This window comes from Equus caballus, chromosome 1, assembly GCF_041296265.1.
Source record: "Equus caballus isolate H_3958 breed thoroughbred chromosome 1, TB-T2T, whole genome shotgun sequence".
Lineage (NCBI taxonomy): Eukaryota > Metazoa > Chordata > Mammalia > Perissodactyla > Equidae > Equus > Equus caballus.
The window spans coordinates 195,404,954-195,432,682 of NC_091684.1; the positions used below are offsets into that span (position 1 = coordinate 195,404,954).

General features: G+C 38.1%; 1 protein-coding gene across 6 annotated transcripts in view; it reads right to left on the minus strand.

Moving 5' to 3' along the window:
• The window catches only part of MDGA2 (MAM domain containing glycosylphosphatidylinositol anchor 2), a 782,115-nt gene that overhangs the window by 360,495 nt on the left and 393,891 nt on the right, over positions 1–27,729 (minus strand). For 3 of the 6 annotated variants that reach the window (XM_023624618.2, XM_070275000.1, XM_070275003.1), the window contains exon 3: positions 9,347–9,521. In XM_023624618.2, the coding sequence (XP_023480386.1) occupies positions 9,347–9,521 (175 nt within the window). Of the gene's footprint in view, positions 1–1,960; positions 2,022–9,346; positions 9,522–27,729 lie in introns of those variants that run through there. The other 3 variants (XM_070275008.1, XM_070275016.1, XM_070275024.1) reach the window with 2 other exon arrangements.

Consider the following 27,729-nt stretch of genomic DNA (forward strand, 5'->3'; position numbering starts at 1 on the left):
TGGAAGGTAAAATGTTTGGAAAGTACCTCATATAAAGCACAATAAATTAAGTGGAAATAATGAATCTGTGAAAAAGGTGGAAGGAATCAAAAGGCCTCTGTATGAATATTCACAATGGCCACACGGAAGACATGGGAGAAAGAGTAGATATATGCTTATATCAAAAAGTTATAGCAAAGCCAATGAAATTTTTTAAAAAATCTACAAATGTTGCACAAAAAATTGGACAAGCACTTAAAAAATAGCAAAAGGCTTGTTAGTGAAAACACATTAGCAGAACTAAGTAACTTTACCTAAGACTCTGAGCAGAAGATACTAGGTGAGCTTAAAGGAATGTAATAAATATCTTAATCTGCTTGTTCATATCTAAGATTACAGGAATTCCAGCATTCTCAACAGGATACGGACAGGGTCTGTGACCTGGGAGGAGTCTCTGTGTGCTCACTGTAATTTTCGTTGAAGGATTTCTTTGTTTTTACTAAGGTCTTCCTTTAGTAATTCTAACACTATTTGGGAATTAGATTGGTCATGTGCCCCATGAGTAAATAAGTCTGATAAGCAAGCACCCTCCATCTGCAGCATACACAACACTGCAAAATTCTGCCTTGACATTTATTAATAGTGTAATTACCATGACAGCCACCCATTTTTAATAAGCATTGTAATGACCCCATCAAACATTATTAAGACCTACCAAATTCAAGGCTGATGTTTTGGGAGGAGTAGAGGCGGGTGAGAAAATGACGCCTGATGAGACTTAGTTTTCTTCCAGGGCTCGCCTCGCTACCAGAATTCCACTAGTCATCCTAGTCCTTTTTCTAAACTCTCTTATCCGGAAGGCACGTTGATGGGTCTAGCAAAAATGAACTCGAACAACTCACTGTCAATCATTTTTAACCGTGCAGTTTATAATTCTTCTTTCTAACACAGGTAAATTGTATTTGGGGAATAAATTAATAACATGTCACCCTAATCTCCCTCTAATATCTCAGGTGAAAATGTAATAAATAAATCTAACAGACAGGACAAAAAAAAAAAATCACGGTCGGGTTCTGAATATAATGAAATGCAGCCATCTACCTAAGTGAAATTAAAGTGGGGAATATGTTTCAGAAATAAGAAGGCTTACAAAATGTTTAATGGATATTGGAAAAGATTTGTCTCATGTGTGAACAATGCTGCACACATGAGAACTTATTAAGCTAATGCTTCTGAATCTAATTTCTTTTTGAATTAAAAATAAGTTTTAATCAAACCCTAACCTTTAAAGTTGTATGACCTCTATTACTCTGTGAGCAATACACTCACGGCTGAGAATAAGTGGAAGAAGCAGGGAAACACATCCTCAGAATATTGTTTAAACGCTCTCAAGAATCTCAAGGTAACAAATATATTCAAGTATGAGAACTTTAAATTCTGTGAACCAACATATTTTTATGTAGAACACACTCTTTTCCTCCAAAGATGATCTAGGGGCTGCTGGTGAGGGGCCATTGCTTCTTAAAGAAAGCAAATGAAGCAGTATTAGCATTAAGAGAATGACAACTTTCATCAGTACTTCTGACGTCCTAAAATTATAATTTCTTTATTTTATATCTTACATAAATGACAGATAATCATTCCCTGGTTTGAAAACACTGGCAGTAAAATTTCAACCCAATCTGACAGCGCATCTTTCAAATTAAGCTCTCATTTCTCCTCTAAACCCACCACTTTAGTCACTAATCCTCCAAATTACATTCACTTCCTCTCTCTTCTGTGCCTTAAACCAAAGTGCTCACTCATTATGGAAAACTTTTGGCCTTCCCCCATACTTATTTAAACTCTACTGTGTCAGGAATTCTGAAGGGTCTGATATTTCCCCTATGTGTTGGCTAACACGTTGGCTTTCCACAGTTTCACGTATGCAGGCAGAAGACATGAGACTCCTGGGTCAGAGACAAAGGACTTTATTACTTACGTCTCAGATGGAGGTGTGCACCTCACATTTTCATAAGTTCTCCTTCTCCCTCAAGTTCCACGGAGCTGATGTAGCAGCAACCCACGTGAATGCTATACACACAGTCATTTGTGACACACCTAAGGAATCCTGAGCTTAGGAAACTTCCAATCTTAAAGGGTTGTCTGCTAGCAAACTTGTCCAATCTTTGCCCTTGTCTTGAGGGAGACATTACCTTTATTACCTGGTCAGAAACAAACCCGCCTTCTGCCCTGGAGGCAGACACTGTCTCTAATATCCAAGTCTGTTTGCTACACAAACATCCTTGAAAAAGAGAGTTCAGGACAAAAACTGCCAAAAGACATGTGGAAACGCCAATGTCACTTAAATCGCACCCTTCAGACTACAAGGGAAACTCTGCTTTTTTAATGACAAAAGGCCACAGTTTCCTCTCATGCACTACATTTTCTGTGCCATTTGACACATCATTCCTCTTATGTGGCATCACTTAGGTCATTTACCTTATTGCTTAACACGTATATTCCATTTCAATGAATTAAATATTTCATGTCTCTTTAAGTAGTTTAAACTCAATGAAGGTGCAAATTGTATAATAAATTCCTTTTCAGCCTCACAAAATTTAATGGAACTATATTTTGAATAGCCACCTAAAAATTTGCTGAATGAATGAAGAAGAGTGAAAACTTATTTTTTCAATGTTTCATCCTAAACAACATATAAACAAATGGCAGTGAAGATTAACCTGAGAGTTTTATTCTATCAAGTTTTGGGTGAAAAAACTAGTTAGAACACGGCACCAATGTTCCCTATGCTATTGCCTATCCTTATAAGTTTCAGTCAACTTTATCTGGTATCTAATATGAAGGAATATCAATTCTTATGAAGAATTAAAGAAAGGTGTGAATATAAATCTATCTTAAGATTTAGAATTGACAATCATCTTCCGATAAAATTTGGAATGAAGTTAGTTTTGATTTTTAGGAGCTTAATAACAGGAGCTCCAAGGCAAAATTTTCAAATCTATATTTTATGAATTAAAATATCAAATTATACATAAACATAGTTTAGAAAGCCAAATAATTATACAAAACACAACCTCAAGTATTTCTAATAGCCAGAGGTAATCTTTTCTAATGCATCTCTTAACCACGCTTGGTTTTGCCTCCATATTTCTAAATGTTTAACTGCTATTTATAGATTTTTTTTTCCCTACATTTTCACATTGTCTTACTTATTTCTTCCTGTTGAAGGGAGGTCATTAGTTCCATTATATTAACCCTGTCCCATTCTCCTTATATCCATATCACACTTTTGCTTAAGTCAAATGCTGCTGTTATTATTGACTTTGCAAGTATCTTTCACAGCTGAATCTTGCAATGTATTTCAATTACTTTTCATTTCATACAACTTTTTCTTTGCCTTCTGTTCATAACATCCACATTTTGTTTCCTGAATTTTGTATGCATCTATTATTAATACATTATAATTAAGCTTTCCATAAGAGGTGTAAAATTCCTCTCTAAAACAACAGGTGACCCACAAGTTGCATCTCTTTCTTGAAAGCATCCTTCGTGAAGCCCCTTCCTCACAGCTTCTGTCTGTCTTGGCTGCTCTTGAGGCCCAATGAGCAGCTGCCAGCATGCCGTCTTGCTGCATTCTCATCCTGGTGTTCCCTTCTATATTCTCCTATACACAATCTCCCTTATTCATTATTATTATTATTATTATACCTCTTCCTCTTTATTAATTTCTGGTCTTGGTGGAATATATGTAAAAGTAGTGTCCTGAGAAAGGGAACATAGCAGAAAAGATTTGGAAATCTTATAGGTCTAAAAATGTCTTCCTTCTTCGATGTTTGAAAAAAAAAGTCTGGCTATGTAGAAAATTCTAGTTTGGAAATAATTTTCCTTCAGAATTTCAAAAGCTTTACTCAGTTGTCTTACAGCATCCTAATTCTAGGGAGAAGACCTGTGCCATTCTGATTCCTGGTTCTTTATGTGTGACTATTTTAGCAAAAGAGAAAAACTCTGGAAATGTAAGATCTTCATTTTGCTCATATTGTTTTGAATTGCATGTTGATGTGTTTTGGTGTGGATTTTGTTTACTCCATTGTGCTAGACACCCAGTGGGACCTTTCTAATCGAAAACATATGCCCAGCTATGATGGGGAATTTTCTTAAGTTTAAGAAAAATAATTCCTTCACCTCTGTTTTCTCTGTTTGGAATTCTCATTCAAATGTTAGATCAGCTGGACTAGTTCTCTAATTTTCTTCTCTTAGCCTTCTTACTCCGTCCCTTTGCTTGTTAAATTTTGTTTTACTCTCTCTAAGTTCTCTTCAAATTTATCTTTTATCCCTTATATTCATTTTTATGTTATCATTTTTAATATTCTAAGACTTCTCTGAAAAGTCCTTGTTTTCATTTTCCTGTCCTTGTCATATGAATTCAGTATTTTCTCTGTTTTGTCTGAGAATACCAATTAAAAATATCAATATTTGTGTTTTATTTTATATTTTGACCCCCTGAATTATCCTTGTTTCCTGAATTCTTTCTCCCATTTCTTTGTCTTGGTTTCTCTCGTTTTGTTAGAAGACTGTCTCAACATCCGGTTATCTGGTAGTATACGCACAGCTAGGAATCAGCTGGAAAATAGCGTATTGGTAGCTCTGCTGATCAATAGTAGGCTTCATTGTGAGTGCATTAGCTGGGCTCTTTCACCAAGGCCCCCACTTGTCAGGATCTGTAGCCCTTTTTCCAGAGTTCATCAGTTTTCACAGACAGGAATTCTCCAATATTCTGCCAGGAAGGCATTCCAAAACCAAAGGCGAGAAGGGACTGTGATGAGTATGTAAACTTCCACTTAATAGCCCTGATTTAACAACAGTATGTTGCCTCTTGTTTTTGATGATTCCAGGTTTCTTAGCTGAAAGTTTCTTTGGTTTACCATGTCACAAAAATAAATTTCTAGTTGTCTATAGGGATGGACTGGTGGGGGAAGGGAAGTGGTTAGGCACTGAATTGTGTGAATGTGGCAAGAGATCTGGGTGTGTAACTCTTCTTATCTAGAAGACTTTCAACCAGCTCTTCTGTTTTTAGACTAAATTACACTCTCACTCTAAAAGCCAAGTAGTGTCTCCGATTCCTGAGCTTTTGAAGGATTCTAGAGCGTGCGTAAGCCTAGTTCTGTCTTCCACACTGACAGCTTTGATTTAACCTTTTCTTAGTAGGCTGAGCAGTAGTCATTGCCTGATCTGAATCTTTTCCTTCAAAATTGTTTTTCTGTCATCTCCTGTCCCATTTTCTCTAAGCTTCTTGATAGGTGTTTTTGTTGGTGGTGTTGTTACTATTGTTTTCTTTACTACTGTTTGAGCACGGTTTCAGGGAGAAGACATGAAGAACGCACATGTTTAAAACATCAGGTTTAAGTAGAACTAATTCGACTTGTTTCTCTTAAACACATAGCTGCTAGCTTTCAGACTCTCAGAAGCTATTTCTCAGCAAAAGAAGAATTGTAGTTAATTAGCTTTTGATCAGAAATATTTGCATAGTGACTAGGTCAGATTTTAGGAAAAAAACATTATGTGGTTATGAAATCTGCCAGTTTATAAATACACTTTTATTAAGGAATTATACTTCCCAGAACTCTTGGAATGCTTTTATAATTCTTAACAAATAAAATGATAGATTATATAAATTGAAGAACATAGTTATATTTTCTCAAAATAGTATCACAGAGCAAATTGCATTCTTGATTGAAATAGTACAAAAACCCAAACTGGTAGTTGTTTTATAAAACCTACATAGTCCAATTTTTCTACTACAAGAAATTTTAGAAAATTATGTGCAAAGAAACTGCTAGTTCAGATTAATAAATTTTACTAAATAGATCAAAATATTAATATAGTGTCACAAATGTTTCAAAATATCTATCTAATAAAAATCCCCTCATTTTATATCAATCAGCATTTTAGCAGGTTCCTCTTCTGAAACTAAATTTTGTCATCTAAATAATAAGGAGTTAGCCGTCCATTTTATTTTAGGCAGGTATCAGCTCTAAAGCCTAGAAACTTACGATGAGAACATGGAGTTTAATGAGAGAGATATTTCACTATTATGAAAACTCACCAAGACTACTGATGGCCACAAAATTAACACTTTATGGGACACTTTTTAGAGATGACCTATCACAAGGGATTCAAGACTACATTCTAATGCTATTTATTAGGATTTTTGTTAAATCCAAGCCACAGTGTGCCTCGGTTTGCTGTTGCAAATATAATCCTGACCTGCATATTGTTTTGTATTTTGTATTCTATGCCCATCATGTGTTTCAAGTTCTACTGATGTGGACGAAAGTTCCACCTGTGGAACCAGTTTCAAAAGGAAACGGAAATCTCCATTGCAAGTGTTTTGGTGTGGATTTTGCTCCAAACAGAAAAATTGCTCCTATCGTTTTTTAACACTTTCTAAAATAGTTAAGGCAGAAGTACCTGAAATACAGTTGCTCACTTATTTGTGGTCTATAAAAATGAATATCTATTCATTCAAGCAGTCCAATAACAAATAAGAAGGCAAGCACAGATGAAGCTTAAGACCGCAATCCAAAGTTAGACAACAAGGTTGCCGAACTTAAACACAGCATTAATGTGCGAGTCATGTTCTTATCAACAATGAGAGAACCAGTTTTAAATGACAAAGATTCACGTAGAGAAAACATACTTGAATCTAAAAACTGTCATCTTCAATCAGGCTACATCTGGAACACATGGATTGCTCAAGTAGGCCCGCTTGTCTCCACTGTGAAATATTCCTATCAGTTAAAACATGTTCAAAAATATACTATCTGATGAAATTTATTTATCCAAACCTTTAAGGATAGGCACAACTACTTAAAATGTGTGTCTAGATCCTCATAAGAAAGATCTTCTCTGGAGCTGAAGGTAAGGCATTCCCTGGAAAATGTATATTAGAGAAATGTCACATTTATTCATAGAGTCTATAAACTACCATGTTATTTTCTCAAGTGTTATAATTTTGGACAGCCTTCTAATAAGTCCTGACCACCAAAAAAGTACTGAAAAGAGTACTTCACTATGGTATGCATCACAGTGACCGTTCACTTAAACAGCACAGAACGAGGTACTTGTCAAGTCCAAGTTGTGTGGGAAGAATCCCAAAGGAAGTCACAGAAGAAGAAGGGAGCAGAGCTCACGACTTCATGCACGGCTGTGTGAAGGCGACACAAGCCTTAGGAGACTAACAGGGCTTGGGGAAGCTGGAGGGAGCAGAACTATCATTTCCATCAAAGTGTGCAGAACTACAATGCTGGGGCACGCGTGAGCGTGGACAGCAAGAGATACGAACAGATAGAAAAGCATGGCTCTAATGCAACAGAGCACTGCAAAGGCTGGGGAGCAAGAGGAGGAGAGAAGAAGATTTTTTGAAGTCCTGAAAAATGTCATTTCCCCCTTTGTGTTTGATTTTTAACTCAGCAATACATTTTTTTTTTAAAACGATTACTATCAAACCTATCGCGGTGGCAATGCAAGTCACCATCTCTTATTTAAAACCCTTGGGGACTGTTTTTCAGAATGTTTCCGGTTTCAGAAAGATTACAGAGTCCATATACCATGTATGACATAACACACCCAGCAGGCTCGGTGGCGATGCTGTGTACTCAAACCTGTTATATCCTGAGGAAAACACAGGATTCTTCATACAAAATAGGGTAAATATTTTTCTATTTTTCTATTCAAGTCTTTTCACCTCAGATGATGCCACCAAACTAGTTCACATCAGGTTTTGCTGAAAAAAGTTACCAATAAAACCCAACAAAACAAAGCAAAACACACCCATTCTATTTCCAGAACTTTTTAGATTTTAGAATTGTTTAAGCTGAAGTTGAAAATTTTTAGTAGAAGTATTTAGAATTGTGTTTAAGCTGAACTTGAAAATTTTAAAACTTCATCACCAAAACTATAATAACCAAAAAAGCACAGGTATGTACTCTAGAAAGTTATATTATAGAAGTGTTTAATTCATTTAAATTAAGTTTAATTTAAAATTATGTATGAACAAAAATACCAAAAATAGGAGTTTTTTTGGGAAAAAAGTATATGTAATTGGAAATATTTGATCAGGACAAGGCAGGCCAGAGGGTACCCTGTGCCTGGGAAGTGTAGGGGTAAGGCCGATCTGTGCAACAACACAGACAGGGAGAGAGCAGCCTGTGGGATGCAGGGGCCTGAGTTATGCCAAGGGATGCCTACGGGCTAGAAAATGCTAGAGGGAATGGATATGGACTTCTCTCTCATCCTTTCCAGGAAGGGAGCAAGTGCCTGAATGTGGAAGGTGACTCGCAAATGCAGCCGTGTGACCCAGTTCTCAGTCACCTGCATAATTACATGAGATTCAGCGCAGATCTGATAAATAGATCACATATAATTCCAATCACCTTCCTATCTATGCGATGCTCCTCCTACACTGAAAGAGAAGGAAAGAGGGGAGAAAGAAAAATAGATAGAAAAACAGGAACTCTTCACCTGTTCCTTATGTCTGAAAAACTTTAAGAACAGAAAAAAAATCCTTTTATCCTAACACTAGAGAGTTAACATATAAATGCAAGTTCCCAAAAAAGACAACTGGGGTGATAGATAAGCCTGTTCAAAAGACCAAATGGAATGTAGGCCCCTAATTTGTCTTGGTGGAGAAGAAAGTAAGGGGACTAAGAGGATTTTAAATGTATGTGCTAACAGCAACACGTGGGAAAATGAGACTAAGGACAAAAATAAATCAACAAACACTTTCCTTCCGGGGTGCACAGCATTGCCCAAGGTACTGATTACGTTCAACAGAGTTGGACCAAAAACAGACTCTCCACAGAGAGTTTGGTCTTTCACAAGCCAATTCAAATAGCTTCACTTATATGATGTGCATTTAAAAAATAAGAATAGCTGAAATCTCACATGGGTAGTTAGTGAAACAAGTTACAGTACGTACAGTATGATCTTTTATGCAAAGATAAACATACCCTTATAAACTTATATAAAGGTAAGAAGTATTACATTCAAGACTAACAGTTATTGGTGGAATTTTAGTAATGTGTACTATCTTATTAATCCAGTTCTTAGATATTCTAAAATGAATATGTATTATTTTATCATAAAAATTATGAAAGTTTCTAATGGTGATTCTTTCTTCAGGAAATACACTAAATGAGCTATCATTACTTTATACACTTTTCTTTCTCAACTAAGCAGTATTTATTTTTTGGAATAAACCAAAGATTTTCTCAATAGAGGTAAACAATAAAAAATAGATCTCAAGTTGCAGGACAGAAGAAATCCATGATAGACTTGCTCATAGTTTTCTGAGAAATTTACTTACAGTACACGTCCACTCTGATTGACTTTATCGCTGGGGACCCCAAGCCATTCTCTGCTTTACAGTAATACCGGCCTCCTTGGTGTCGCTGAATGTTTGTAATCCTCAAAGTCTCGTTGAAGACACTTGAGTCTTGGAATCTGTCAGAGGCACTTCCTGCTGTTTTGGTCCACCTGATCTGAGCAAGCATCAACAAAGATTGTTACTTTAGGTTGGTTTTCTCACAGAAAAATCAAATAGCAATTACTCATTTCAACAGTATGCTTTCAGAATTGCTACAATGCTGTTCCTGGCAAGTTATTGAAAATGAAAGAGAAAAGTTTATACACACAACTGAATCATAAAACTTGATATGCGACGTCATCATTGTATAGTGGATGTAATTCTAATGCAATGGCATAGAACTCAACGGTAGCTTAATCAGTGTGGAGGGCAATATAAATACAATATAAAGGGAGGTAAATATAAGTGGTACATTGGATACATGAATTAGTTTCTCTTTTTGTGGACCATTTAAAATTTTCTTTCATATTTTCCAGACCCTGCGACATACATTTTATTTATTTAGTACAGGTACTATAGATAGGCTGTCAATTTCTTTTTGGACGTGCTTCACGGTTTATTCTAAATTTCCTATTTGATTTGGATAATTTGAGCATATTACTATAATGGCTTGTTGAGATTATGTATAATTTTATACACCTGGTTGTTAAAAGTGTTTTGTTTTTTTTCTATGTTACCAAGTTATACGTATAATTGATGAGGAAAGAAACTCCAGACATACAAAGAAAATTGTACAGGCTTCCAGACAGAAGGAACAAACTCTGAATAATGTGCCCGAGCCTGCTCATTCTCTCACGCTGACTCTCCCCTGCTTTCATAGTAACTGAACCCCAAATTATCCAGTAGGCACATGGCTGCCCAGGACACAGACAGCACCTCCCAGCTATCCAGTCAGCTGTGGTCTGGCCAGTGTGTTTCAAGTAGAAATGTCCTTACAGGGAAACAGCGCTTCACATTTTGCTCATTTCGGCACATTTCTGCTGGCTCCCATCTTGCACCACGAGCTGACTGGAATGAAAGTCAAGCACACAGAAGCGACAAAACAGCAGAAATCTGAATCCCTAACATCACAGGGTTGTACCTACCTGACCTGAACTATTTATAGCCCTGGGCTTCGACATGGGAGAGAAATAAAATTCTACTTCATGTCATACTTTTCGGAGGTTTTCTGTGACTAACGGCCAAATTTAATTCTAATTGCTAAGCCTGGAGAGGTACGGGAGGTCAGCTTATCTTCAGGATTCTCATCTCCAACACTAAAAGCTTGCAAACAGTGCACGAGCACCTGGATTGACTAAGGACAGTCTCTATCCCAATATGTGACAGCCAAGATCTCATTCATCTCAGTGAGAAAGAAAAACCTCCAGTGATATGCAAACATCCAGTAACCTCAGGGTTCAAATAACCCCGCTGGACAAAAGTACTTGACATAATATTCTAACCACCCAAGGGAGAAACTGGATCCAAGGCCTTGGATTTGGAGAAGATACAGAAAAGCATAAATCGGGGAGCAGTCAATCTTAATTATGTGCATTTAATGAATAAGGATGGTTCACCTGGGTAACATACAATTTAAGGACTAAATAAAGTTTCTTAAAACCAAAAGGACATAGACTAAGGGGATTTGTAGCATCCTAGCAAAACCTAGGAATTTGGAGCGGGAGTAGGACACAAGGGGGGGAGAAAATCTTCCTGCCTCGGGGGAGCGGAAGGAAGGCAAGGAGAGAAGGAAGTGCTCTAAAATCTTCAACTTCAGGAGAGTTGGAAGTGGAAAGAGTGTGTCTCTATGGGAGACATTTTGCTTACAAATAACAATAGAATCATAAATGTCTGATTAAAATAATAGAAAAAGGTACAATTTCAGTAACAGCAAGGAAAACGAGATAAAGGGGGAAGAGTGGAAAGAACAGAAATTTGACAAAATGAGAAAAAAATAGAGCATATTGAAAAGAGGAATATATAATTTTAAATAAATAATAACCATGGGGTAAGACGGAAACAGTTGCATCCATCATAGACTAAATGTGAATAGATTGAATTCTCCCATTACAAGAGTCTATTAGACTGGATTTAAAAGTAACAAGTTTATATGCTGTTTACCAAATATGTATATATAATTTAATATATATATTAGAACAAGATGACAATAAAAGATTGGAAGCCAAGACTGGAAAAGAAGGCACGGACAAAGCGGTAACGGGACTATGTAAACTAAAATCAATTAATTAGGAGTGACGATGTGTATATACAATAAGATTAAATTAAAAAGAAGACATTTGCAATTTAAAATATTAACAGGAAAAGAAGGTCATTACTTTGTGTAACGTTAAAAGTCACAACTGAGAGCAAAGATATATTGTCATTAATTGGTACGCAGTAAAGCACAGAGTAACTAAATTTACAAAACTAAATTTACAAAACTGTTAGAAGCAGAAGAATTAGAGAAACCTGCAGTTGCAGTGGAAATGCGAGACATCTCTGAGAACTCGGCAGTTCCAGGCAATACAATTTTTTCTGTTAAGCTAAACAGTAAGTCAGACAAGGAGAAATTGAAAAATATAATCAACATATATAACTAATAAAAAATATGGAAAATCTTCCATCCGTAGAATAACGGATTTTTTTTTTCTTATGTCCATTAAACATTTACAAAAATTCATCATGTAGTTGGAAGGAGAAAAGCCCAAAACTCTTAATTAATTATAAAAGCAGAGGGAGTGCAGGCTATGTTATCTGGACTTAATTCAATACAATTATAAATAATCAACAGATGACAAAAACATGGAAATCTAGTCATTGTTCAAAGACAAAATTAAAAGGAAAATTGCTAACTATCTGGAAGTCAATGAACAGAAAACCATTTCGTACTAAAATCTAGGAATACAGTGAAAGAAGTGCATAGAGGAAAATATAAACCTTAAGTACCTTTTATATTAATGAATGAATAAATTAATAAATAAAAGTACTCATCTAACTTATTTTAATTTAATGTAGGTTGCTGGGCTCTGCCCTAAACTACTGTTTGATAATCAATACAAGTAGAACCAATTCATCTTTATTTTTAATTTCTTCCCCTGGAGATTCTTCTGAACCAGCCCGGCATAGGTGGGCAGAATGTGATTGGAGAAACAAGAGAATAGACAAGAAGTACCATGGGAAAAACTATGGCTAATTCAACTCCAGAGCACAGCAATTAGCTCAGTAGATGATCTACACGTATCTGCTCAATGACAACACATGACTTGAGTTGAAACTTGAGGAGGTGGTGGATAGAATGGTGAGGATGTATGCAGCTGTAAGTAAGATAGACAAATTAACAGTGATTTCTAGAAGACAAAAGTTAGATTCTGTCCTATAAAAAGAGCCTGGAGTGCGGCAGGCCAGCGAGGACAAATGGCCCTGCTCAGGGACTCAGGCTCTTCAGCGGTGCCTTCCTTACGTGTGTTGCTTAAGCTCACGGTCCAAACCAGCAGCTACAGACCTAGTCTTCACCTCCTGTTCCTAGCGACAGGAAAGAGAAGACACACAGGGCCTCCTAGTTGTCTCTGACAGGGAGTTCTAGGATGCTGCTGCAGGACACTTCTGCTTACATCGGAGCTCCAAGAAAGGTGGGAAATGCACTCTTTCCCATGCATGGCAGCTCCCGCCCAGCCCCCTGCTAAAATATCATGGTTCAATGACTCTGGAAGAAGAGGAGAGAGCACATTTGGGACAACTGCTAGTGCCCACACTGGGAATAAAATATATCCCATGTTCAGACACATTGCATTATTAAATATGATTGTGTTTAGATTCTGTTACAATGACATTAAACAATCATTTTCATTAAAAAAACATGAACAGAAAAAGAAAGATACTACAATTTGGGAAATCTGCTTTTATTGTAACTCTCTACTTAATCTGAAGAAACAACCCAGCAATCCTCTCAGGTTGCAGAACATGACACTTACCTTAGGGCTATCCAACTCCCAAGAGAAAATTTTCTACTTTGTTTTTTGATGTAATGATATTTCTGAAACATAACTGCTTTTATAAAATCAGTGTCGACTGAGATAACTTAAGAAACTGTTAAAAATCTGAAGCACAGAGCAAAGCTAGACCTGGCTGAATCCAAAAAAGGATGCTGCATGGATGCTCCAGACTCATGAGGACTTAGACCTTGACAGTGCTCGACTTCAGAACCCCTTTAACTAATGTCCAGTGAATGAGGACTTGTGAATTGAAGCTACTTTCTACCAGTGGCCAAGGAGTTAGGCCACCTATGCTCAGTCACTCTGTAGAGACAGATCTGAGGTTCATCCTGCCTTGTTTGTACTCTGAAAGAAGATCCCTCATCACGAAAAGAAAGCCAGAGAAAAGGTAGGATATGCATCGTCTGAGCTGCTATCATTATCTGAGCAATTTGCCACCAGAGCCTTTGGGAGCTCAACAAAGCCAGTTACAGAGTCAGCCTGAAAGAGTATAAAGGAATATCTTTGATTATTATTATTATATTATTATTATTATTATACCATCTATGGGTGATTATAAGTAGGCAGTGTTCATTACAGTTTTGAAAATAAAGGTTATCCTCTTATCCTACACTAATATCAGGGAAAATTACAGAGGAAATATTTCTTCTTCTTCTTCTTTTTTGCTGAGGAAGATTGGCCCTGAGCTAACATCCGTCATCAATCTTCCTCATTTTGCTTAAGGAAGATTCACCCTGAGCTAGCATCTGTGCCAATCTTCCTCTTTTTGCTTGAGGAAGATTTGCCCTGAGATAACATCTGTGCCAATCTTCCTCCATTTTGTATGTGGGTCACCACCATTGCATGGCCGCTGAGAAGTGGTGTGGGTTCATGCCCAGGAACCAAACCCGGGCTGCCGAAGTGGAGCACACCAAACTTAACCACTAGGCCACAGGGTTGGCCCTGAAAGATGTCCTCTTCAAGTTACTTAATACAGGACTCCAGATCATACAGGTTTAATAAATTGTATCAGTCCACCATAAATTATAGCAAAATGTCACAGTCGCTTCTAAACCTACTTTTATAAAAAGAACCACAGGGAGGCTGGCCCCGTGGCCGAGTGGTTAAGTTTGCACGCTCTGCTTCAGTGGCCCAGGGTTTCACTGGTTCGGATCCTGGGCGTGGACATGGCACCGATCATCAAGCCATGCTGAGGTGGCATCCCACATGCCACAACTAGAAGGACCCACAACTAAAACTACACAACTATGTACTGGAGGGATTTGGGGAGAAAAAGCAGGAAAAAAAGAAAAGAAGATTGGCAACAGTTGTTAGCTCAGGTGCCAATCTTTAAAGAAAAAAAAAGAAAAGAACCACAATTGTCCGACAAAGCAACAAAATTCTAACCTGAAAATTTCTCTACTGTATGCATAAAACACCATATTATTCTAGTGTACCCAGAGTACTAGAGATCTCTACTACTACTGACATCACTAATACTATTACTAACAACAATATAATTTATGGCTTTAGAAGATTTCTACAAGTTAGAGTGCTATCTGACATGCTCCCAGTGTGATAAGGAAGAATTTCTCAGTGTGTGGAGTGCAGATGTGCAGCTTAGGGAAGCAATAAAGAAAAGGGTCTGTCTATCAACAAGGGGTCGTCTCACCAGCCAGAGAACAGGGCTGGGAAGGAGAGGGACCCTCATGGTAGATGTGTTGGAAACAAAAGGAAATTACAGGCGGAGCACGTGGGTCTTCCTGAACACTAGATACTGAACACTCTGCTTTAAAGCAGAGAAAACTTCAGGTTTTCTGATTTTTTTTGGCTGTGGCTTTTCTTCGGATTTAAACTTTGAAGAATTTGCTCATCTCCTGTGCGAATAAACTGTGAGAGAAACTAAATAAATTTCGTGTTTATCATTAACAATGCCAGGCTTCTGACGGATACTCCAATAGGGCCTGCCAGCATCATTTCAAACCAAAGGTGACAGAGAGGGCACATCTTGGCGCACATGCTTATAAATACACAGTGTTGTGGCTTAACGTGGGTTGCCACATGGAAAGGTTTTATTTTGCAGCATAATCCAGACATTGACCATGTACTCCAATAACCAATAACAAAATTATACTTCCTTAAAAGTTTACAAAATGGCTTTTATATTTCAGCATCTGATTTTAATCTCACGGCAGGCTTAAAAGGCTGGAACATTTTCTCTCCCCATTTACAGCTCCAGTTCTTCCACGATGGCGTGACTCTGTGCCTCTGCATACCGGGCTCCTTCCAGCCTAAACGTTCTCCGTTTTTCCTTCACTTGCTGTCTAGCTCACTCCCTCTGATCCTCCAGAAGTCATCTCAGCAGAAAGCCCGCCCTCTCCAATGAAGCTGGATTGCATCTGTCCTTTTTGTTGCCATAGCACCCTGCAGTTCCCTCCACGAGGGTACTCAGCGCACATTATATAAGTTAGCTATTTGTTTGGAGTCGCCTGACTCCCTCAGATCTCCTTGGTCCTTCCTAAATGTGACCCCTGCGATCCCCGCTTCTCTCGGAGGCAGGTCTTCGGGCTGCGGAGCGCTTTGCTCTCAGAGACAGTCGCGGGAATGTTTAGGGGTTTCCCCCAACCCTGCGGCCCTTACCCGAAGTCCTATCCCACAGAGCAGACAGAACAGCCCTCGCCCCTTGCCTCCAGGTGGGACAGGTTCTGAAGCATAATTTACCCTCCAGAGTTCCTTTGCAGGAAGGGGTTGAAGCTAACCTCCAAAGATCACAGCCTCGCCTGGCTCCTTCCCTTTCCTCTCCTGCCTTCTCGCTCCATGAGCAGTTTCTCCTAAGAGCGCTTCCTCAGTAAATCACTTGCACATGAATCCTCATCTCAAGCTCTATTTCTAAAGAACCAGAACTCAGAAGTAACTCTTTGGCCTTTAACAAACCGTCAGCCATTACAGCAAGGACTGTTCTTGCTCTTGGCGTCTCCAGCACAAAGCACCGAGCCTGGGACATACTCATTAACAAAATCGTTGTTGCTTGAGTGGATTCCTAGCACTATATTTCTGCTGACAACACAAACATAAATTAGACAAAACCCCACTCCACCAGGCACCCGCAAGGTAATGGGTTTTAGTTAATTGAGATGTTGGCATTTTTATACATATTTCTTCGTATCAAAGTTGAGTCTACTCATCCACTTTCATTTGGAAATATGCACAGAGGGACTCATTTAAATTGTAGCAATTTTTTGATGAATTTATATTAATCCATCTAAATATTTTTCTCATTCCTCTTTATAAATATAGGATTCTATTTTCAACACGGGTGGTTGAAGTTAGGGGAAAATATCAAACGATATCTTTCTAGTGTCAAATTTTAAATAGTATTGAATTAGCAATTAGCAGTAGTAGACAGGACAAAAATAAACTTTGATAAATGGGGAAAAAAGTGAATTTATAAAGATAAATTCATTCAAGAAAACCAGTAATATTGGAGAAAAAATAATACAAAAATGAAGCAAATGGATAGGTGATATGAGCTATGAATTTGTTTATCATCAAACCCCCCGAGCTTCGGAACAGACTTAGACTAAATGAATCAGCAGTGCAATGCAGCTGGTCTAAAAATACCCTGCACTGTGCTAAATATATTCAGACATGATCAAAACGTAAACATTTGACTTCGCTTTTTATCATAACCTAAGGATTACAACATTTCACATAAGCTATAGAAAAATAGGAAAAAATGCAAGACATTCTCCAAGTTTTCTCCACAAGGAAATGGGCTGAGATTTGTTTAGCGGCTTCCTCACCGGCCATTCCTTCTTAGTCCCCCTTGGCGGTTCTCGCTCACCTCCCTGACCTCTGATTGTTTGAGTGCCTTAAAGCTCCATTTCCATCTACACTCTCTTCCTGGGTCATCCCTCCAGTACTTTAAACCCCATTAACGTGATGGTAACTCTTAAGATAGTATTTGTAATTCAGGCCTCTCCCGTGAATCCCAGTCTTCTGGCAACACCATCTGCCCTCCAACTCCAGTGTAACATATCCAAAAGGAACTCTTGGTCTCCCTCCAAACCAGCTCTTGTGGTCTTTCCCATTTTAGTTAATGGCAACTCCATCCTTCTAGCCATTCAGATCCAAAACATTGCAGTCATCTTGATGAAAAGAGAATGTCAGTAAAAGCACAAAATCATATTAATAATCTTAGTTCCACAAAAGCCATACCAGATCTGTGATAGACTTTAAAATTTGTATTATAACTTGAGAAGTCCTACCATAGTCATTTACTGAATTTGCACATCAGGGGTCCCCAAGACCACACCTAGCTTTGATGACTCAAAGAGGAATTACGGGACTCATCATATATGGTCATACTCATGGCTGTGATATATTGCAGTGAAATGATACAAAGCAAAATTAACAAAAGGGAAAAGTGTGTGGAGTTTGGAGGAAAACAGGCACATACATCCAAGAATCTCCATCTCACGGAGTCACACAAGAGGCACTTAATTCCCCTAGTGTTAAATTATAACAACTGGGTGAAATGTAATATCGTTCACCAGGGAAGCTCATTGGAAACTCAGGGTCCAAGGTGTCATTAGGGGCGGTCACAGAGGCGCCTTCTGCCTAGCATATACCAAAACTCAGACTCCCAAAAATAAAGCAAATTTTCAGTGTAAATCATCTCATTTGCATAAACAATTTAGGCACAGGGAGCCACTCTAATCAGATAGAGAATGGGGGGACGCTTCCTGGAATCCAGATTCCATGATCCTAACAAAAGGGCCAAGCTTGCAAGCAGGCCTTTCTAAGGAAAGGATTCTCCAGCCTGCTAGGTCAACTCTTTCCACACACATCTCTCGTAGCAGAAGCATGGTGTGGGCCTTTTGAAGAAGCGCCTTCCAAGAGAAGGGCACAGGTCCATTTCTCTCTTTCCCTTTTCCTCCTTGCTGTCGGATATTCAGCCGTGACAGCTGGGGCTTCAGGATCCACCTGAGGTGTGGGCCAACTCCAAGGCAGAAGTCAGGTGCTAAGGATGGGTCCCTTGTGACCATGAAGCCATCATGCCGTCTCAGTATTCTCAACAGCTAGATTTATTTCCAACACAGAATGCATGCTTATCTTCTTTGAGCAACTATTATTTCTGCATTCAGTAACTAGCAGCCAAACTCAATTTATCATGAAAAAATTAAATTAAGCAAAATATAAGAAATCCATCTTTAACTCATGCAGACTCTATAATAAAAGATCTGTTCTGTTTTTCAAATCTGAAATAATGAAAGTAACAGCCTTGAAGAAACAACTAGAAGAATACAAAGAAATAAATTGCACACATTGGAAATGCTATATTTAAAGCATCCAAAATACTTGATGCCAGCTCACAAGAGAAAAAATAAACTATTGGTAAAAAAATAAATAAATCATTAAACTGGACTTTCACAACGTAATCATCAATATGTCATTTGTATGAAGGGGAAGGTGCTTAATAACCTATAGTATATTCCAAGCATATTTTTGTTTTGTAATTTGAGTTAATAAATAAAGGAGGGTAGTCAAGTTTCACTATAATGTTTCTTCCAGAACTTTAAAAGTTTTCCCTGATTTAACTGTAGCTCTTTTATACTTAATAACCAATATTCAGTTTACCAAAAATTTTACAAATTAAGGATTGTTTTCACCCGTTGCTGCTGAACAGCTTTCTATCTTCTTCCTCATAGGTTTCTTGTGGGAATGTTTTCACTCTCATTCTCAGTCTTGCAGAAGGTGAAGCAGTAATTTCTTTAATGATTTTTATAATAGAATGGAATCTAAATTAACAGCATTGCAGACACTGCAGAGTATTATAAATGTAATAAAAATAAATTGCTCCGTTCCTCTCGCTCCAAGACAGCATTCCACTGAAGACATATTTAAATTTATTCATAAGATAACCAAATGAACTTTTGCCATTTAAAGTATTAAAAAAAAAAAAAAAAAACCAGCACACTTACAGAAAAATGACAATGTCTTTTTGCTTACAGGCTTCACAGAGATGCCTGTAATTATGGTATTTTATTATTCTCCTAACAAATAAATTTAGCCAGATTGTGCCCAGTAAATAATTCAGTGCAATTCTATTTCATGTTTTCTAACAATTTATCTAAAAGACAAAGACAAAAGTTCCATTAAACTTGGCCTAAGAACATATTTCGGAGTGACTTATTTGTCCTTCTGCATTTTTCTGGGCACTTGGAACTGGAAGGAAAAATTAACATCTTAATTCCTATGGGTACATTTTTAATCTTATGAAAAAATTTTTCCGTCACATTTTTCCCCTAAAATATTTGAGCAACTTTTAGAAAAACAAGAACAATGACACATTTTACGGACATCTTACATCTTCCAGAGGTGCAAATGACCTTTATTCATAGTTATTGACTTGGAACTTAAACTCCACTTGACACCCAGGTGATGGAAGGCCATCAACTAGAAGACATGCCACACTAAACTGAGGCATCAACAAGAAGGTACACGAAGGGGCCGGCCAGTGGCACAGCGGTTAAGTGTGCACGTTCCGCTTCTTGGCAGCCCGGGATTCGCTGGTTTGGATCCTGGGTGCAGACATGGCACCACTTGCACGCCATTGTGGTAGGCGTCCCACATATAAAGTAAAGGAAGATGGGCACGATGTTAGCTCAGGGCCAGGCTTCCTCACTAAAAAGAGGAGGACTGGCAGTAGTTCGCTCAGGGCTAATCTTCCTCAAAAAAAAGAAAAAAAAAAGAAGGTACACAAAAGAGGACCATTGTAATGTTCATGCAAGTGACCCAATTTCAGGACCCATGAATCAGAGAGCATTAACAGTATGCTAATCTTGCACACATCTGAAACATTTCAGCCCACTAGATTAGTGTCAGGGGTAAATATCACAAGAATTTATATTTAACTTGTTTCAGTTTTACATAAAGCTTAGAAAGGGAAGACATGGGAAGTAACATTGTGCTGGATTCTGCACTGGTCTCTTTTGTATAATTTCCTTCATAACAACCCTACAAGTAAATATTGTTATCCTCAATTTGCAGATGACTAGAATGAGATTCAGAAAGGTTCACTAACTTTCCCAAGACCATACAATTAGTAAATAGTCGTTGCAGGATTTTAACAAGCATCTGTATGACTCTGCATTTCTACTAAAAATAATATTTTTAAAGAAAATGCTATATTAAGATAACTCATTAAATCCTCACAACAATCTTATCAATTAGGTACCATCTCCCCATATTACAGATGAGAAAACTGACAGTGAAGATACTAAAATGATTTGCCCAAGAGTCCACCACTAGTATATGGGAGAGCTGGGACGTGGGTCCCACCCTTTCTGAAGTCAGAGTCTGTTTTTAGTCTCACTGGGGTGTTATTAGCAGAGACTGACTCTGGTGGCTTTAATTCAAGTAGATCGAAGAACCTTTCTCCAAGAACAAGTGAAAATGGATGGCTGCTTGACCTCTTAGTAAAGACAGCACACATCATTCAACTTACTGGCCCATTGTAACATTGCCTGCATGTATTTCTATTTCTACCAGAATATTTTTCCTGATTGAAACGGAGATGAAGAGTAAAGCACAAAATTATCCTATATAGCATTACCTGGGCTTCTTGGGACAGAAGAAGAAATTAGAAAAGGAACTTGAATCTGTATGCTGGGCAAAGAAGGCAGAAGATGAGGAATTTTAAAGTTAAAAGAGAAAGCTCTACAGAGAAGCCTGCCCTAAGGCAGAGGGGTTTCCACAAATAATAGGAAATTGATAGGAGGTAATGAATCTTAAACACTTTGGTAGCTTCAAGATATAAATCTTCAATAGCAAGTTAGAGATTTTGACTTTTGTCCAAATATGGTAAAGAGCAAATGGGTAGGGGGATAGGTGGCTGGGAAACTGTCCCATGCGACTGTCCCATATGACCACAGGATATGGTTCATTGGTTGCTTACCATCTCTTCCAACTTTTGACTAGGATGCCTTCTTGTAATTCAGAGGCCAGAAAGCTACAAACTGCATTTACCAAACTCCCTTGCACCAAGGTTGCAGACAGAATTTGGGTTTTACCAATAAGAATTCAGAAACAAATTAGGTGGGAAAAGGGGTATTTTGTGAGGAATCAATTTTTGCAGGTATGAATCACAGTAGGCACGATTATGCAACAGAACCAACAGACCCAACCAACGTACGAAGGTACAATTTTCTCGAAGCTACTGCCTGGGAGAGCTACTTTGTGCTTCTAACAGGAAGCAGCCTCTTGGGTGGCAAAGGCTTTGGTGTTATTTTCGAGTCATCCTTGAAAGCTCAGTCTTAGGGCCTTCTGCAACTCTTCCAATTAGTTTTGTAAGGAATTAATTACCTAGATTAATCCACATATGCTTAAGCCATATGTTATCTGCAACTGAACCCTGACCAATACACCCCTTTTCTCCCAACTCTCACCTGTCCTCGATCAGGTTCACCCTGAAAGCTGGGCCTGGCAGAGTAAATGTAATGTCAGCACTATCATGTCACCTGGGGGCCTCCGTCCTTCAATGCATGCTCCTCTCCTTGGAATTACCTGGGTTCATATACGCTGGAGACTACACTATTTAGTTCATAAATAAATGAGCACCATCAAATTTAACTGCCCAGTGGAATTAATATATTGACAGAAAACTCCTGGCTGCCTAAGTATTATCAACCCACAAGTTTAAATGATGTTATTAAATCCTGTAAATTTAATGAGAGGAAGAGGAATGATGGAGAACAGGTTGGCACTGATAACTGAAGACAGAAGTGGTGCCTCCAACAGAGTGTAAACAATCAGAAGTCATATTCTGCTACATAGAAACATTATTAGGAGCTCAATGAAATATGCAGAAGCTACTTTGCATGATTCATAAAGACTTTACTGCATCTTCAACTGAAGGTAAGGACTGTTATCAAAAAGCTGCATCTTCAGTACTTAAAGTATTTGTGTATTTACATTTCAACAAATTATTTTGCGAAGTTTAAAGATAAATCTTGGCTGTGTGGCAGTAAATTATGTCACAAGTTCATCTATCTATGTTAAGTTAACACCAGTATCTACACGAAAACTCATGAATACTCAGTTTCATCCTGACATAAATGAAGATTTATTTCACAATATTTAGAGTGAACTCCATATAAAAAACTAAACTATATTTCAGGTAAAATATAAATGAAATACTTATTACAAAGTTAATATATCACAATGTATGTCAAAAATACAATGCTTACAATAAAGAATTGTTCATCCTCCCCCACAAACTTAGTTTTCAAGCCAGCAAATGTGGGAAAATATACTTAATTTGCATCAATGTAATGTCCTTAATTTTAAAGAAAAAAAGGTCAGACTTTGCACCTTTAGGCCTCAACACCACTTTGTTAAATCTTTCTGATAGTTTTCAAGTGATCTGTGATATGCGAATGTGAGATGAGGCATTAAAAAAAAAAAAAAAAGAAAAAAACATGGCAGCGGGGCTGGCCCCGTGGCCGAGTGGTTAAGTTCGCGCACTCTGCTGCAGGCGGCCCAGTGTTTCGTTGGTTCGAATCCTGGGCGCGGACATGGCACTGCTCATCAGACCACGCTGAGGCAGCGTCCCACATGCCACAACTAGAAGAAGCCACAACGAAGAATACACAACTATGTACCGGGGGGGCTTTGGGGAGAAAAAGGAAAAAATAAAATCTTAAAAAAAAAAAAAAAAAAAAAGATGGCAAAAACAAAAGATGGAGAAAACAAATAAAGGATTGCCAGTCATAAAATATAAACGAGATGCTGCTCTCGAAAGTTGTTATACCAGAGCACAGGAAAACCACATTTCTTTAAAGTTCATTAATGAAACCATGCAATGTTGCTTATCTAACAAGCAGAATATTGACCTAACAGCATACGTGACTTTTAATTCAGTCACATTGAGTGTAGTATGATAGTGAAAACATATAAAATCACATGAGCTAAATTATAGACACTACTTCTCAACTCTCAATTAACATTTGGACATGTCGGAAAGTTCAGTTTGCTCATCAGTGGTTTTCATATATTGTATTCCTAAGTAAAGAAAATTATAAAGACCTAGGATCTCATTATGCCAAGTGTACATCTACCAATGCCACTTGCCTGATGCCAAGAAGTGCCAAGATATCAAATATATTCAAATACTCAATACTTTCTGGCAACAGCACATGTTGAGGATACAAAACCAAAAGGAGATAAATGTATGTTGAACTTATCAGGTAACAGGAAATGACATACCTTCCACGATGCTAGCATGACACTGCATGAAAAGGATTTTTGCCTCCTCTAACAAATTTATACAGTCACTATTTCAGCGAAGATCCAATCTTGTTATAATTCTGACAGCAAAATGAAGACAATTCACATCAAACTTCTAATAAATAGAAAATGCTAGAGTCTATTGAAAGGGATTTTTCAATAGATATGTATTTTTATTTTTCCATAACATTCTTTTGATGAATATATTTACTTGATTTTGTCACTTTAGTCAAGTACTGTATATTTACAGAGTTAGCATAATTATCTCTAATTAAGAAATTAGTGTTCATATGTGTAATCATTCAAACATATAATTATGATATCTAATTATATAATGATAGGGTGTATTGAAATGATCAAAATCTTCATCATCTTATTGATTTTAAAAGAGTACATATTTCTTAAGCTCATAAAAGAGAAAAGCTTCAAGTATCACTTACAATACTGTCTTTCAAACTACTTACTTTCCAAAGTTAACTTAAGCTTTGAGAGGGAAATAAAGAGAAGATAATTACATAAATCTTACGTATCCATATCAGGCCCCAAAATAATTTTTGCTTTATTACATGCTATGACATGCCAAAATGCCTACTAGTGAAATCTCACCATTCCTTGATTCATTCATTTAATGTATTCATTTATGATGCACTTATTACTTGTAAGTCTTGAGTAGGGAAAAATGTTTTTAAAAATTCTTGGAATGATCATTAAAAAAAGTTTCCATGGCTTCTGAAAGAAGAGTTTTTGTTGTCTTTTGTTTTTCAGAACAAGTCATAGAAAGAATAATGGGAATAACTGGTAGCAACTCAAAGAGTGTAGGAAAATGGGGACCTTATAAACCTCTCTAGTTCCCACATTTTTGCTAAATAAGTAGATTAATAATACCATCCATCTTAGACAGGATCTTTTACAAAGAGCAGAGCCTGAGGCAAGGATTAAAGTGTTGACAGTTTCTTTGGGAGATGCAAGCCCAGGGAAATGAAGATGAATGAAGGGCGGATTGAGACAAGGAAAGAAGTGAGGCAGTGAAAGGATCTGTTGCTTGTGATGTGCCTCTTTTCCTGCATGCAGGATTATCTGGAAGATTTGCAAAGAGGAAATATACTTTCAGTGAAGTTCTCTGAGGAAGAAATAAAGAGAAATTTCTCAGTCTTATCCCCTCCTGTCTCCTGTTTCTTATTGGTTTAGATTCATGAGAAGAAGAACTAACAGGTTGGAGTTTCATCACCCGATCCCAGGGCCTACCCAGGAAGCCAGATCTGAAGGCTCAGAAATAGCCCTGGGATTCAAAGACTTCCCCTATGCCAATGCCTGGTCCAAGAGGCAAGAGAAAAGAGAGCAGAGAATCAGCGGCGCAGTCAGAGAAGAAGCCACTGAGGGGAGACAATGGTTTTTCTACAAGGTAAGTGTTCCAAAGAACAAAGCTGAGAGCTACAACTAACTTTAGCAGGAAATGTTTAGGGGCAGTCGTTGTTGGAGGAAAGTCATAGGTGGATAATATGGATAGAGGAGATTGATAGTCACATGCTGTTTCTGGGATAAAGGAATGCTGGGTAGGCAGGAGGCTATTTCCCATAAGTTTGTAAAAACACCTGAACCCTGACGAGGGTAATGATGCCTTCCCAAATGCCTCCCTACTTGCTGGGTAACAACTGATGATGCAGTGATTGCTGGCACCTCATCGCACCTCTTCAGTGATGGTTAAAGGAATGAATAGCCTTTCCCGTGCCTCCAGGAAGGGAGTAAAAGGATACGATGACTTTTTCCACATTAGCGAAGTGTTAATGTGCCCAATAATCAACTTGTTTGAAAATATTTAAATCAAGTTAACAGGCAACATCAGCTGTAAAAAAAAAACAACTAATATTTTAAGGAACTTTTCCTGAGCCAGGTCATAAAATATAAAGGAGAGTCTCCATGAAAATGCACTTCTTAAGTTTGCAAAGTTAAGCCAAGCTGTTAAAAAACTCATAAGGCATCCATTTAATATTTCTCTCTGACCCAGTTCTCAGAAATTTGTTATCAAGTTATCTATTAATATCACTCACTAGTGCAAACACCCCGAATATGCAGTACTTACAATATTCAGGTTCCTACGAAAATAGCTATTGCCTTCCCGTAGAGTAAGGCAAGTTTCCCTTTTCCTACAACCTAAATCTAATTTAGACAGACTTATTATTAATTCAGAGTGCCAGAGAATCTGGTGCATAAAAAGGAGAGGCTGGCAAAGAAAAAAGTCACTTATTTCTTGGGCCTGATCCAAGAAAGTAAAGTCCTGATATCAAAAACACCCTAGTTCCTCATAAAAAGTTAAAGTCAGATTAAGCAAATTGAAGAAGCCTAATTGCTGACATACAGGAGTCCCCCTTTACCCGCAGGGGGACGCGGTCCAAGGCCCCAGTGGATGCCTGAAACTGCGGATGGCACCGAACCCTATATTTACTATGTTTTTTCCTGTATATACGTATGTGAGGTGCCACCACAAAACTGGCACAAATTTCTTTATCCTTCTTTACAATCTCATGCATAAAAGTTTCATTCTTACCGCAGATCTTAGCAAACTCAGCATTCAGTTTTTTTCCTTTCCTTATTAAGTAGAGCACTTTCACCTTTCACCTACAGGAAGCACTTTATGGCTTCTCTTTGGCATATCCAAGCTCCCGGTGTCACTACTCTTGCACTTTGGGGCCATTGTTAAGTAAAATAAGGGTGACTTGAACACAAGCACCAGGGTACCACGACAGTCCATCGGCATCTAAGAGACTAACAGGCGGGGAGCATACACAGCCTGGAGACACTGAACAAAGGGATGCTCCACATCCTGGGCAGGATGGAGAGGGATGCACGAGATTTCACTACGCTATGCAGAAGGGTGCACAATATAAAACTTATGAATTGTTTATTTCTGGAATTTTCTATTTAATATCTTTTGCAGCTAACTGAAACCACAGAAAGCGAAACCTTGGATGAGGGGAGCCTGCTGTAATCAACTGATCTGCAACAGTGACTACCTACATTACACACCCCCGCTGTCTCGGGCCTGACCTGTCCTGCAAGCTTTTCCCTACACCTCCAAACTCACCCAAGTCAGTGTAGTACCAATAACTCTGAATGAAGAGTAGGGCTTCCAAACACGATTTTGCAGAGAAAAATGAGGTGTTTCTCCTTGGTCATTAAAACTTCGGGTGAAATAGAAAGAAGAATCAAAATAATCTTTCTGGAATGAGTCACAGATTGTGACTTTGTAGCACAAAAAATATTAGAAACCAAAGATTTGTTATGCAAATACATCTGGGTGTAGATGTGCTTGAAGTTTACTGTCCAAAAATTAGTAAATCAAAACTCCTTATATGTGTATATGGTACTTACCATTCACCCAGTTCCATGGACCATAATTTTTGAATCATCCTTGACTACTCTTCTCTCACTCTCATATCCAATTGTTCAATAAAACTTTCACTCAAAATACATTTGCTCTGCTCTCTTCACCGCCTGCAGACATGGGCCATCATCTTTCCCTGCTCAGCCTCCACTCTCCATCCCTCTAATCTATTCCCCAAGTTGCAGACACAGTGATCCCATTAAAAAACAAGTTATGCTGCATCACCTTCAGCTTAAACTCCTTTGGGTTAAACTTTCTTAAACCCCCCCACTACAAATGGTATGGGACACAGCTCTTTTCACCAGGCCCTCTGTCCTTCTTTATCTCCCATCCATCACCCCTCAGTCACTGGACTCCAGCCGCATTGCCTTCCCTCCTCAGACACACCAACATTCCTCCTGCCTCAGGGCCTTTGTCTTCGCTCTTCTCTTCCCTCTTAACTCCTCTCAAGCCTCTGCCTAAATGCCATTTCATCCAAGTAGCCTCCTCTGATCATCCCATACAAAACAGTGGTTTCCATCATTCTCAATCACCTGTCACCTTGGTTTTCTTCAGGACACTTAATCAAGACTGGAAATCAGAATATACATTTATTTGTTTATTGCTTGTTTTTCCCTAAACTAATCTAACCTCCATGAGGGCTTGGATTTGGTGGTTCTTGCTCACTGTTGTATCCCAGAACCAAAACAGCGCCCCCACCT